The following is a 14,313-nucleotide window of genomic DNA, read 5'->3' as shown; positions in this document are numbered from 1 at the left end:
TCAGGCCACACGAGACAGTGGAAGAGCTTTAAAGAACCATCAGCTCAGTATACAGACGACAGACGTGTCTCACCACCAGCCGTATCTCCTCACGCGGCGTCAGTCTCTTCAGCAGATCACAGGCCAGCTGGTAGCAGAGGATGCTGGACTGGCACAGACTGCACTCCAGAGCCTTCTCGTCCTTCTGACAGGTGTGCGATCCGCCCCACGGAGCCTGCAGCACGCTGTTGATGATGCCCACCACATCCCGGCCCAGACTGCTCTCCAGCCCCGGCGTCAGCGCGTCGTCCTGCAGCTCCATCTGCACCAGAACACACGTCACACATCTCCTGAAGACTGTGCCAGCATCTCTGTGTGTGTGTGTGTGAATGGGTTCACCTGTTTAAGCACCAGGTCAAACATGAGGATGAAGCAGCCCAGGTTCATGTCGTCGTCGTCACAGTCCAGATCCAGAGCACAGTTTCCGGCGGCGTGACCGAGGTTCTTGAAGGGGCTGCAGCGCAGGGGGCTGCGGAAGGGGCTCCGGAACGGACTCGGAAACGGACTCAGGTTATTGTGCTGCCCTCTCCTGCCGGGGTCAGACACCACACTCACCTGCGGCGGAAACACATCTGCGCTCGGCATACAGCTCCAAAAGTACACCATATCACAACCAAATATGAAAAAACTGTTTCCTTTTTAGACATCTGCCAAATATCTCTCCTCATCCCTTTAATACTTATATGTCACATGTAATTTCTGTCGTAACAGCCATGTTTAACTGCATCCCACGTTCTTAACCCTCATGTTGTGTTTCAGTCGTTTGGACATTGCTGGTTAATGTTATTGCAATAGACTAAAAAGTGCTGACTTTGCTCACACCTAGTATAACAACTTCCCAAAAATGTTGATAATTTTTTGTACTTTTTGTGTGCTTTTTTTACCCTGCCTTGCTACACTTGTGGCGTTTCTGATCAAAAAATACCAGCATACAAAAATTGCTTATAAATCTGTTATCGAACTATATTATTACCAAATATTGGATTCAATCTTTTCTTTCCTTGTTTTCTTTTAATTACCACCGATTTTGTATTTCTATTTGGAATTGAACGTTCTTTTTGGCCTCATTGATCTGAGCTTATGCTCCTCAGTTTTCGAGTGAACGCTGACAGAATTATACACAAATAATGCTTTTTCAAACTCTGAGGAGCATCAGATCAATGAGGCCAAAAAGAACGTTCAATTCCAAATAGAAATACAAAATCGGTGGTAATTAAAAGAAAACAAGGTAAGAAAAGATTGAATCCAATATTTGGTAATATTGGAATAAAAAATAAAAAAAATCATAAAAGTACAAAAAATTATCAACATTTTTTGGGAATGAAAAAACTGATAACAAAAACAAATGCTGATGGAGAGTGCAAAATTGGGTGATAATATGGCATAACGAGAGATTTTGAGCGATATTAAAAAGGCGGGTCAGTTTTGCCCGGGAACATCAGGTGAGGAGCAGGCTGCTCGGCACAGATGCGGGTCAGCGCTGTGTTACCCTGCGGGCTCCTGCATTTCCTGACAGGTCTGCAGCTCGAGCTCTTTTCTGATTGGCCAGTTCCTTCAGTGAGTTCACACCATCAGAGAACATGCTGATGAGCAGCTGCAGAGGAACCACAATGTCCAGCTCTGACAGAACCTGCGGAAGAGACGCAGCTGTTCACACAGCAGACAGAGTAAAAGAGCCACCAACACAGACAAAAATGTTGTTAAACCTGTCATACAGTAGCTGTGTGGAGTCCAAATGTCCCCACAAGGATAATAAAACCTGAAATCAGCTACAGTCCTTACAAGAATAACACATTACATTTTTTTAAACTGCTTACATTTAAACTTTACACACAAATCCAACAATTACACACACAAAATGCAAAATGCCTCACATCTCTTGCAAAATGAAACACATCTCAAAAGCAAACATTCATGGTAAACATGGTAAACATGAAAGCAAGACTGAAACCAAACTTTTTTACTGTAGGCATTTGTGGTTGTGAATACAGTATTACACAGTACTAAAGAAAAGAAATACATCAGTCATGTGTAGTTGTGTAGACTTGCGTTTATAGGCCTGTTCTAAAGCATGATTGGTTGGGGTTCGGTGAAGCACATGTGAGGAGTTAGTGATGAATTAGTGTGGCTTTTTGATTGGTCGTGTTTGAAAAAGGAAATCAAGACACTTCCTCTTAGATATTGTGTGTTGTGTTTTGTTTTAAAGTGTTTTATGAAATTGAGTTCAAAGGCAGAGAATTCAGCTTTCAGAAACTGTGTGACAAGTAAAGATTTTGTATGTAAGCAGTTGAAATAAACTGTAATACACATAATAAATAATATTTAATTAATGAGCACTCTTTATTCATATCACACATTAAGGCAACATTTTTAAACTTGTCAAGAATTACGGCATACTGGACACCAATATTTAAACAATTCATAAAACATGAGTCACTGTCTGGCCCTCTGAGATTTGGGTATGAAGATGAAGGTCACGGGTCACGATTTTCTGAAGTATTTCAGCACATCATGAGTGTATGTTAGCACCGTTTGATGTTTGCTTCTGGCATCTGATAGAGCACTTGGATCAGGAAATGATGACTAGTAACATCAGAGTGTGTGTGTGTGTGTGTGTGTGTGTGTGTGTGTGTGTGTGTGTGTGTGTCTGTGTGTGTGTGTGTGTGTGTGTGTGTGTGTGTGTCTCTGTGTGTGTGTGTGTGTGTGAGTGAGTGAGTGAGTGAGTGTGTCTGAGTGTGTGTGTGTGTGTGTGTGTGTGTGTGTGTGTGTGTGTGCCTGCTCACGTGAAGCCACAGCAACGCTTGCTCCTGCACTGATGCTGGATATCCACTGAATCTACAGCTGATGAATCCAAACATCTCCTCCATGGAAAAGGGAAGCGGACACAACTCAATGTCAAACATCTTACTGCAGAGAGAAACAAAACAACGACTTCAGTCAGATAATAAATCTGTGCCTCCTCAAAAACATCTTAGAGAAGATCAGTGAATCAGTTGTTTACAAAAGAAAAAGAAACTGTGTGTGTGTGTGTGTTTTTATATACCGGTGGGGACTTAAGCCTGAATACACACAGACTCATGGGGACTTGTGTCACGGTGGGGACCTAAATTGAGGTCCCCATGGGTAAACAAGCTTATAAATCACACAGAATGAAGTTTTTTGAAAATCTAAAAATGCAAACAGTCTCCTGTGAGGGCTAAGTTTAGGTGTAGGGTTGGTGTAGGGCAATGGAATATATGGTCTGTACAGTAGAAAAACCATTACACCTATGAGAGTCCCCACAAGGATAGCGAAACAAGTGTGTGTGTGTGTTTGTGTGTGTGTGTGTGTGTGTGTGACAGGTGAGCAAACACAATGATATGAAGTTCCTCACTGAGCAGATGGGAACTATGGAAACACTGACAGGGGTCACTATGGCAACACGTGTTATTGGACACAGAGGACAGGTGTCTGGTGTGTCATGTACCTGAGGACCTCACGAAACTCCTTGAGCTGTTGGTCAGGAACTTCAGTGCGAATCGCCTCCAGCCACTCAGGCATGAAACACTCCCACAGTGGCTGACTGATCACGTTATAGGGGATTAAACACAGAATCCGGTTCAGTCCTTCCTTCAGCTGCGTCACCGTGCTGCACGACTTATCCCAGTAACCGCCCACCTGCGCAAACACACAGACACACAGTTGTTTTTCCTCTCACACACACACACGTTTGTTTCTCCCTCACTCACACACAGACACACACACACAGACTCAGACACACACACTCACTCACTCACACACACACACACTCACCCTGGCAAACTCCACTGGTTTGGGTAGAAGGCACATGACCATGACGTCGAAGCGCACGTCACACACCGTCTTCAGCCACTTGGTGACGAACTGAGGCTTGAGCTTCTCCACCAGGCTGCCCACCTCGTCGTCCATCATGTAAGCGGTGGAGTGGAACCACTGGAACACCATGCTGACCAGCCGCGCCAGACTCTCGGTCGGCGTGTTCTCGCTCGGCGTGCACAGACTCACCTGATCGAGTGAGTGCTCGTTAGTTTACTAGTCTTACAGAGACAGTGGCTGTATCCGAAATCGCCCCCTATACCCTCAAATAGTGCACTATTTGAGGGGACAGCCATTTTAAGTGGTGTTCCAAACCATAGTGGATGTGCTCGAGTGCACTCATTCAATCCCACAATGCACCGCAAAAACGAGTGTACAACCGATGTACACTCAACGGCTAGTCTCGCCAGAAGATGGCACCCGCTGCTGAATCATCCATCCATTGATTTTAAAAGCGCTCGTCCACGGCGTAATACAACATAGGTACAAATTAATTGTAAATAGACTATTAGGGTTTAGGTATCAAATGATTATTTAACAGCAAGCAAACTATGCAAAAGCGGCAGTCTTTCCGGTGCACTCAGTGTCCGAATTCACTCACTCGATTTCATTCACTCCTTCAAGTGAACTATATGAGTGGACTAATGTAGGGAATAGTGAATGAGGGTATAGGGGGCGATTTCGGAGGCAGCCAGTGTCACAGTCGTGGAAAGCTGCTACTACATGCGGGCCATACACCACTTAAAGGAAAAGTTCAGCCAAAAATGAGCTGAAAATGTGCTCACCCTCAGGCCAAGATTAGGATGAGCTTATTTCTTCATCAGATTTGGATAAATTTACCATTGCATCACTTGCACAGCAATGGATCATCTGCAGTGGATCTACATCTGCACTACATCTTGGATGGCCTGAGTGTGAAGGCATTTTCAGCAAGTTTTCATTTTTGGAGAAACCATTCATTTAAAACACATACTGGTAGTAATTCGCTAACAGATATACATTTTTTAACACATTTAAATCTTTTTTTGTCTTTATTGTGAATATGTGTTTTCAGTCTGAAAAGAATGTGATGAGATTCACATGAGATTAAAAAATAGTAATAAAACACGAGACAAGAACATGAATTACTAGCTTGAATCCTTCACAGAATGAACTCACTGAATCAGCTGCTAAATCAATATCTGACTCATGAGCTGAAATGCAAGGTATCGTTATTTTCAATCAGTGAGAGGCTTCATCACTTACATGAAACAGCAGAAATTAACATTCAATATGTGTCTACTAATACTTAAATGACCAAAAAAACTAAACAAAACAGAACTGCCAACCTTGGACTGTTTTTGAGTACCATCAGTGTGATGGGACGGAACATGGGGGGTGGGGGGTTCATATATTCCTAGATAGCTACATTATTACCTGAAGCTCCTGGATGGCTAATGTCAAAATCGTAATTGCACAATGTGCAAAATACAAGATTTAATGTTAAATATTTTCCAACGTTTAGTATTCAGGGTCTGGCCTCAGTCACACACACCTTTGTGATATTCCTGTTATACAGTATTTTAGAGTAAACAGTAGGGATCCAACAATACAGTTAGCCCACGGTTCATAAATACCTCGGTACCCCTAATATGGACAAAGGCATCCAGCTATCACTGTGACTGAATAAAAGATGATGAAAAGATGATTAAGACAATAAACACTTGACTGCTACAATGTATTGTTTATCTGTGTTCTTAAAACCACCTCGGGTATTTTCATAATTAAGTATATTTATAATACACTGCTATCTGACACAGCCTTTATTACAGTATAAAATATATATTTCTGCATCATTCTCTGATAAGAAGCACATCAGATCACAAAAGAAGGTTATTTCTAACATTCGCCTGATGTTGTGCAGTGTCAGGGTTCTATCACTTCGGTCTAGTTTATTCTTGATTTTGTGACAAGAGTCCTGACACTCCTGTGTTGTGTTGTGTTGTCTTGTCCTTGTGTGAGTTGTGTTCTCATTGGCTGCGTGTTCTTGTCTTGTTTTGTTCAAGCACATGGCTTGTGATTATTTTGCTGGCCATGTGCTTGTGTTTTAGTTTTAGTTTTAGGGGTGGTGATGGCGCAGTGGATAAGACACATGCCTTTGGTGTGAGAGACCCGGGTTCGAATCCACTGTGAGACACCAATGTGTCCCTGAGCAAGACACTTAACCCCCTAGTTGCTCCAGAGGCGTGCGACCTCTGACATATATAGCAATTGTAAGTCGCTTTGGATAAAAGCGTCAGCTAAATGAATAAATGTGAATGTAAGCATGTGGATTTTTCTTGTTTGTTTCCATGTTGCCATGTGCTCACATATCTATTGTATAACCCTGCCCACCTTGTTACCTGTTCATTTGCCCCACCTATTGTCCCTCGTTACCCTCCTCATTTGCTCTCTATTTATTCTCCTTGTGTTTGCAGTCCTGTGCCAGTTTGTTGTTGAATGTTTCCCTTCTTGTTCTTGCCTGCTTCTAGCCTGTTCTTGTCTTGCAGCCAGTCAAGTTGCCCCTGTGGGGTATTTTTTGTTTGTTTGTTTTATTTTGATTATTAATAAAAAGCCCAACTCTTCCTGCAATTGTATCCTCGCCTCATCACTACACCCCAACCCTGAGAGATGAGTATGTTATAATGTTCTCTTTTGTTGGACAACAGTTTTAGAAATACTTCTTGTTACAAATCATTACAAGGGAAGATATTCGGCATGTGTTGCTTTTTCAAATGCTCCTTATAAACAGGAGGAGTTTCCTCAACTCAATGCATAAACTTAGGGATACACAAAAACAGAGACAGTTTGGAGAGAAATAAAATGCACAGAAATTATTTAAATGTAAAACCGAAAAAATGTTCTGATTGGTCAAAAACGTCTCAGGTTACGCATGTAGCCATGGTTCCCCGAAGGGAACGAGACGCTGCGTTGAAGCACTATGGGTCTAGCATTTCTACACTGCTATAATGTCGTCATTCATAGTATGCTTGTGCAAACACTGCAGCTTTACAAGCTCATCGGCGTCCATCACGTCCACCTCCTAAGAGGAAGACAGGCGGAGCGTCGAGCCCTCTCTCTGGTGGGAGGAAACCGCTGGGCGGGCTTCCAATCCCAGAGAGCGGGCGCTGGATCTGATGGGAAAGAAAGAAGATAGGGGCTCGCCCGTCTTCATTCCCTCCACCTGATCCATCTGCGATTCCCGCGAGCGCAGCCGCCGCTCCGTCTCGGCAGAAGCGGGACCGGCACCGCGAGGAACGCTATTGAAAGCGAGGAACGCTAGTGAAAGCTCACTCCTCAAAGAGAGCCTTCCGAGAGCAAGCATACGCAGTGACAAACGCTCACAAAGCGGGCAGTCAGCTCCTCGAGAACTGACTTTGCGTGCTCAGCTCTCAAGCAGACCACTCATGGACTGTGTGTATCCCCAGCAGTGATAGTTTGCAGGGAGGAACACACAGCCCATAATGCGATCTGCTGTCACCCAAGTGCTTAGTTTTGCGTAGATTAGTCAAAATGCGTACAGGTTGGCAGGTCTGTAAAGACCATTGTTTTTTTCAGCACTTTAATCACTTTTTGATAAAAATCATGATGAATATTGTTGCTTATTATTGCCCCCCTCTAACTGTAATATTGGTGCTAATGTAACACGTGATTTGACCATAAGGGTCACAGTGGTGCACACATACGCTTCTCACCAGGAACCAGATGCCGAACTGGCTGAGCAGTCTCTGGTCGTGCTGGTCATCCTCTTTGTTGTCAAACTCCAGGTTGTCCAGGGAATGATGGGATGAAGACAGACCCATCCTACGGCGCCGGTTCAGCTCAAACTCCCGCAGCTCCGCATGGATTTCCGCCTCTTTCAGCAGACTGCGCCGAACGACAGTGACATTACATCACACTGATTAATGCTTGTTTCATATTAACATGTACTGTATGTTTTTCAAATTGAGACATGCTCTGAAAAAGAGTGAATCAACATATTAGAATGATTTCTGAAGTATCTTGTGATACTGAAGACTGGAGTAATGATGCTGAAAATACAGCTTTGAAAATAAATGAATCGATAAATTATTATAATATATTCACATAGAAAACATCCATTTTAAAATTAAATAATTATTCGCAATATTACAGTTTTTTTTACAGTTTTTTTGTTCAGATAAATGCAGCTTTATTGAGAATAAAATACTTTTGGCTGCCAGTGTATTAGTATTTTATATCTAATGTGCCTTATTCTCATTCAAGTAAACTAAAAACTGTTTGTCAGGAGTATTTTGACTGCAGTTTTTAGACCTGGTGGTTTTCTCTTTCTGAAGGTGTGTTTGTCCGCACCTGATCACAGCCTCTACGGTGCACACCAGCTCCTCAGCGCCACACTCGCGCGTGTTGATGGGCGGAGGAGACGTCTGGTACAGATGCGTCTCTGCCGATGCCCCCACCTCGCTGCTGTGGTGGTTGACATGACAACGCTTGCAGTAGCGCACAGGCCGGTTGCCGTGGCGACCGCAGCATCCCGCTGAGAAGCAGGTGACGACGGCGCGCCTAACATGAGAGCTGCAGTTCTGTGATGGAGAGAGAGACACAAACACGCGTAATGTGAGTGGGACAGAGCGTTTGCTCCCTGTAATGTTTTTAGCACTCACTTCAGAAACTCAGTAACAATGGCAGAGTGGACATTTTAATCTGCAGAGGAAAAAGCGGAGCAGGCGACAGAAACCGGCTCTAGTTCACAGATGAGCTGATAATGGATGTCCTAAAAATGATGACATGGAAACACATGACCAAACACACACAGGACAACACAAGCATATTCCCTCACACCAGGCTTACCTTCTTCTGACATATAGCAGAAATCTCAGCTGTTAGGATGAAATCATGAGGGGTATTGTTATAACACAAGACAAGAATAAGATAACACGTTATCCTAGCTTTACTAGGAACTAACAATTAACTGCCCTTTTACAGCATTTATTCAACTGGGGTAATGGTATTTTCTACATATACTAAATCATTCTAGCATTTCATGTATACATTTACATTATGAAGAAACATGAAATAACAATTTATTGATATTATAACATTAATCTAGATTAATAAATACTGTAAAAAGGCGTTGACTGATATTTCATGATACCTAATGCACTCAATCATATCAAATTAAAGCTTATTGTAAAGGAAGACAGAATGATCATTTTTGGGTGAACTATTCCTTTAAGTACAGTTGGGCAAAAAAGTATTTAGTCAGTCACCAATTGTGCAAGTTCTCCCACTTAAAAAGATGAGAGAGGCCTGTAATTTTCAACATAGGTACACTTTAACTATGAGACAGTATGGGGGAAAGAATCCAGGAAAATCATATTGTCTGATTTTTAAAGAATTTATTTGCAAATTATGGTGGAAAATAAGTATTTGGTCAATAACAAAAGTTCATCTCAATACTTTGTTATATACCCTTTGTTGGCAATGACAGAGGTCAAGCGTTTTCTGTAAGTCTTCCCAAGGTTTTCACACACTGTTGCTGGTATTTTGGCCCATTCCTCCATGCAGATCTCCTCTAGAGCAGTGATGTTTTGGGGCTGTCGCTGGGTAACACGGACTTTCAACTCCCTCCAAAGATTTTCTATGGGGTTGAGATCTAGAGACTGGCTAGGCCACTCCAGGACCTTGAAATGCTTCTTATGAATCCACTCCTTCGTTGCCCGGGCGGTGTGTTTGGGATCATTGTCATGCTGAAAGACCCAGCCACGTTTCATCTTCAATGCCTTTGCTGATGGAAGGAGGTTTTCACTCAAAATCTCACGACACATGGCCCCATTCATTCTTTCCTTTACACGGATCAGTCGTCCTGGTCCCTTTGCAGAAAAACAGCCCCAAAGCATGATGTTTCCACCCCCATGCGTCACAGTAGGTATGGTGTTCTTTGGATGCAACTCAGCATTCTTTCTCCTCCAAACACGACGAGTTGAGTTTTTACCAAAAAGTTCTATTTTGGTTTCATCTGACCATATGACATTCTCCCAATCCTCTTCTGGATCATCCAAATGCTCTCTAGCAAACTTCAGACGGGCCGGACATGTACTGGCTTAAGCAGGGGGACACGTCTGGCACTGCAGGATTGGAGTCCCTGGCGGCGTAGTGTGTTACTGATGGTAGCCTTTGTTACTTTGGTCCCAGCTCTCTGCAGGTCATTCACTAGGTCCCCCGTGTGGTTCTGGGATTTTTGCTCACCGTTCTTGTGATCATTTTGACCCCACAGGGTGAGATCTTGCGTGGAGCCCCAGATCGAGGGAGATTATCAGTGGTCTTGTATGTCTTCCATTTTCTAATAATTGCTCCCACAGTTGATTTCTTCACACCAAGCTGCTTGCCTATTGCAGATTCAGTCTTCCCAGCCTGGTGCTGGTCTACAATTTTGTTTCTGGTGTCCTTCGACAGCTCTTTGGTCTTGGCCATAGTGGAGTTTGGAGTGTGACTGTTTGAGGTTGTGGACAGGTGTCTTTTATACTGATAATGAGTTCAAACAGGTGCCATTAATACAGGTAACGAGTGGAGGACAGAGGAGCCTCTTAAAGAAGAAGTTACAGGTCTGTGAGAGCCAGAAATCTTGCTTGTTTGTAGGTGACCAAATACTTATTTTACCAATTAATTCATTAAAAATCCTACAATGTGATTTCCTAGATTCTTTCCCCCCATTCTGTGTCTCATAGTTGAAGTGTACCTATGATGAAAATTACAGGCCTCTCTCATCTTTTTAAGTGGGAGAACTTGCACAATTGGTGGCTGACTAAATACTTTTTTGTCCAACTGTAAATACATGAGTGTGTGCAGTTTTAATTTTAAAATGAGGAAGTTTCACTGACCTTGTGGTAAAAGCACATCAACAAGCCACTCAGCATGATCGCTGTGAAAGATCACAGAAGTTCAGGAACACAAACATTCTCACATCTTGAGCTGAATCATCTAATATAAGCTGACAGACAGGAGAAAAACAGACTGCTCCTCTTTTCCAGCCTGATAAAAATGTCTACAGGGCAAATATAAAGGGGTCATGACATGCAGAATCAGACGAAACCAGCTGCCAATCCTCTTGTTCTCTCAAGAACTGCATAAGGACCATTTTTTAAGCATTAAAGTAACCCTGTCCAGTCAACTGATATCATTCAGCATTATAATTGAAGCATTAAACATCAACAGAAAGAGTATCATGACATATAGATCAATAGTCCCGACTCAACGTCCTTTCCCTATCAATTTTTTTTCTTTCTCTTTTTTTATATAGGAAAGTTTATCTAAGTGAGATACAAACAGCAAAATGGGTCAAATAAACCAGAAACACAAAATTGTGGGCTTTCCTCACTAAACGCAATTACAAAATAATAAATGGACTTTATTAACAGGTTGTCATGACCCCTTTAAAATGAGATTGACAGTTGAAGGCTGAGTAGATGGTTCTGGATATTCACTGCAGTAATACAGCAGACACACAATGCTGAAATAATGCAGCTTACCCAGCGATCCTCTGGCTGCACTCCTCACAGATGTATAAGGGTGGAGGTTTGTCACCCAATGCGACCGAGAGCGTTGGATCAATACACATCTGAAAGCAGGACGGAGCCACAGTCACAATCACACAGCATCTGGACCCTCAAACACTTTCAAAATGTGTCTTATTGCTAATAATGGACAATGTATTCAACTACATATGCAACAGGAGCTGTTTTTTAGGGTATTTTAGACCATAAGTTTCACTGTATTATTATAGGCATCTCAGGGCAAACCATCATTTCTAGTTTCATAAAAATCATAATAATTCTTTTACCTCTCTGACATCTTACCAGATCTTACTTCAAATTGTTGGTTTTAACATCTTCTAAAATAAGCACCATATTGTGCATGCACTGATCTCATTATCTTAGTGTTTGACTAGAGCGGTAACAGGGTCATCAGTTCCTCATGAGCTCCTGGTAATTGAGTTACAGCATGTCTCTTCCTGCTCTGCTTCTATGTTTGACTACACAGAGCAAATATGTGCAGGGATAAAAAAAAAATGAATCAGAACCTGGGGTATATTTTTGAAATGATTCTGGGCATTTGCCTGTTTTTATTTTGAAGTTCTTGTCTCAATCGCAAAATCCTTGCAGTGCACTGAAATGTTTGCTCCCTAAAAAATCCCACAAAATCCACAACATTTTTGACTAGAATACAACAAAAACTACATTAAAGAATCTCAGAGGTTACAGTACCTTCACCGCTGGCTTATTAATAGAGTTCTGACACTCGAGGTGTTGGCAGTGAATGGGGTTCCAGGCTGGGATATAAAGAACAAAACAGACAAATAATGTGTACATTTCAGGAAAATGTCTGTCTCAAGCCACCGGAGCAGTGATTTCCAGTCTGTAAACCTATCGTTATTTTGAACAGTTCTTTTCTTTGAATCTTTCAACCAGTTCACCAAATCAGACTGAATCAGATAGGACAGTTACATATCCAGTCAAAACTGTCAGTCAATCAGTGAACCAATCTCTCAAATGAGTCCAACAATTTGTCTGGTTCTACAATCATTTGTAGAAAAGAGCTCCTTCCTGGCACCCTCAGGGGATCGATGTCCAATCTCCGACCACCACCAGTGTATGATCTCCAGCAAAACTTTACATGTTTTCTGCAAATGTTTCAGAACACCAAACATTTAACATCCCCCCTAGCAAAACAAACTGTTAAAACTAGTGTCCCTTTCAGAGAGGTTCGCAGCATGGAAACTACTGCCAAATATCTGTCCTTGGGTCGTAAGGACTGTAGAAATAGGATTAGGGATCCACTTTGCATATCATGCACCGCGCTGCAGCAGCATGGTCTCCACTACCGTGACACCAGAGCAGATGCATTTGTTGCAAACTCTGCTGGACTAAGGGGCCATAGAACATGTTCCCGTCCCAGTCAGAGAATCGGGCTATTACAGTCTGTATTTTTTGTTTCCCAAGAAAGATGGGGGGTTGCATCCAATTTTAGATTGCCGTTTGAACCTCTTTTTCAGTACATACAAGTTCAAAATGCTAACAATCAAAATTATTGTATCTCAAATCTAATCCAGAGATTGGCTCGTGACACTCAATCTCAAGGATTCATACTTTGATATAGAAATTTTGCCAGAAAACAGGAAGTTGCTGAGGTTCATGTTTGGGCTCAAAAGCTCTTCCGTTTGGCCTAGCCTTGTCACCTCGCATATAAATGAAATATATGGAGGCAGCACTGGCTCCTTTGTGACTCCAAGGCATCTGCATTTTAAATTTCATAGACGACTGGCTGATTTTGGATCAGTCTCAAGAGCTCGCACTTCGACACTGGGATGTCGTCCTCGCTTATCTCAAGTCTCTTAGGGTGAGGCTCAATGCCACGTAAAACATTTTTTCTCCTGCCCGGAGGACAATGTATTTAAGGGTCATATGTAATTCGATCACAATGTGGATATAGCTGTCTCCTGCACGTGTTGAATCCATTCTAAACACACTGAAATACATCAGGCTAGGTCAGAAAAGGTTACTTTTCTAGGTGTCATGGCAGCTGCGTCCACGGTGAGAAATTTAGGCAATGTGAATATGAGACATTTCAGTTGTGGCTCAGAGCCAGGGGATTTCATCCAGGGCCAATCCCCAGGGGCAGATAAGGGTTACATGCTACACACTTTGTACCCTTTCTATGTGGTTCAGACCCCGATTTCATACCTTGGGTTCCACTCTAGCTGCGTGTTGTCGTTGCAAAACATTAATGACAGACGCTTCTTGCACTGGCTGGTGTGCAGTCTTAGATGGTCATCCAGCCAAAAGGATCTGGAGGTGTCTTGATTTGCAAACCATTGCTTCGAAATGATGGCTGTATATCTGACCCTGAAATAATTCCTCCAGCAGTTAAAGGGCTACCATTTCCTAGTGCAGGTGGACAATACTGCAGTAGTCTACTGAGTGTGTGACACCTGAACAGATTAACACAGCAGGTTCTGTTTTGGGCTCAAGACAAATTGCTGTCCCTCTTTTACATTCCAGGGCATATCGATTTGGGAGCAGACTTGCTGTCCAGACAGGCTGTGACACACAGGGAATAGAAACTCAAATTTGGGAAAAAATTATAAGAAGCAGAGGTGGACCTTTTTGCCTTGCAGGAGACAGCACAATGTCCCCTCTACTTCTCTCTAACTCCTCCAGATCCCTTGACCAAGGTCCGTCAACAGGGGTCTTGCCTCTTGCTGATAGTACCTTGTTGGTCGACCAGAGTTTGGTTCTCAAAACTAATATCCCTCCTTGATGGCTGTGGGCGATTCTGATCAGAAGAGACCTTTTATCTCAGGCACGCAACAATATTTCATCCCTGGCCTAAGCATTGAAACCAACTTTGAGATTCTATTCTTTTAGCTGTGTGCTAGAGCCCCCT

At 42.7% G+C, this 14,313-nt stretch overlaps 1 protein-coding gene across 1 annotated transcript in view; it reads right to left on the bottom strand.

Moving 5' to 3' along the window:
* LOC306850192 (protein unc-79 homolog) overlaps window positions 1–14,313 on the bottom strand; it is a gene marked incomplete at both ends in the record, with an annotated part of 67,580 nt that overhangs the window by 41,123 nt on the left and 12,144 nt on the right. The window contains 12 exon segments of the mRNA XM_079385688.1: window positions 74–301; window positions 379–594; window positions 1,529–1,669; window positions 2,823–2,946; window positions 3,506–3,696; window positions 3,832–4,062; window positions 7,587–7,758; window positions 8,224–8,453; window positions 8,722–8,750; window positions 10,752–10,792; window positions 11,400–11,488; window positions 12,135–12,199. Of these exon segments, the coding sequence (XP_079241814.1) occupies window positions 74–301; window positions 379–594; window positions 1,529–1,669; window positions 2,823–2,946; window positions 3,506–3,696; window positions 3,832–4,062; window positions 7,587–7,758; window positions 8,224–8,453; window positions 8,722–8,750; window positions 10,752–10,792; window positions 11,400–11,488; window positions 12,135–12,199 (1,757 nt within the window).

The sequence above is a fragment of the Barbus barbus genome (genome assembly GCF_936440315.1).
Source record: "Barbus barbus genome assembly, chromosome: 30".
Taxonomy (NCBI): domain Eukaryota; kingdom Metazoa; phylum Chordata; class Actinopteri; order Cypriniformes; family Cyprinidae; genus Barbus; species Barbus barbus.
Note: the sequence above shows the minus strand (reverse complement) of the source record. Positions and strands in the feature narration are given on the sequence as shown.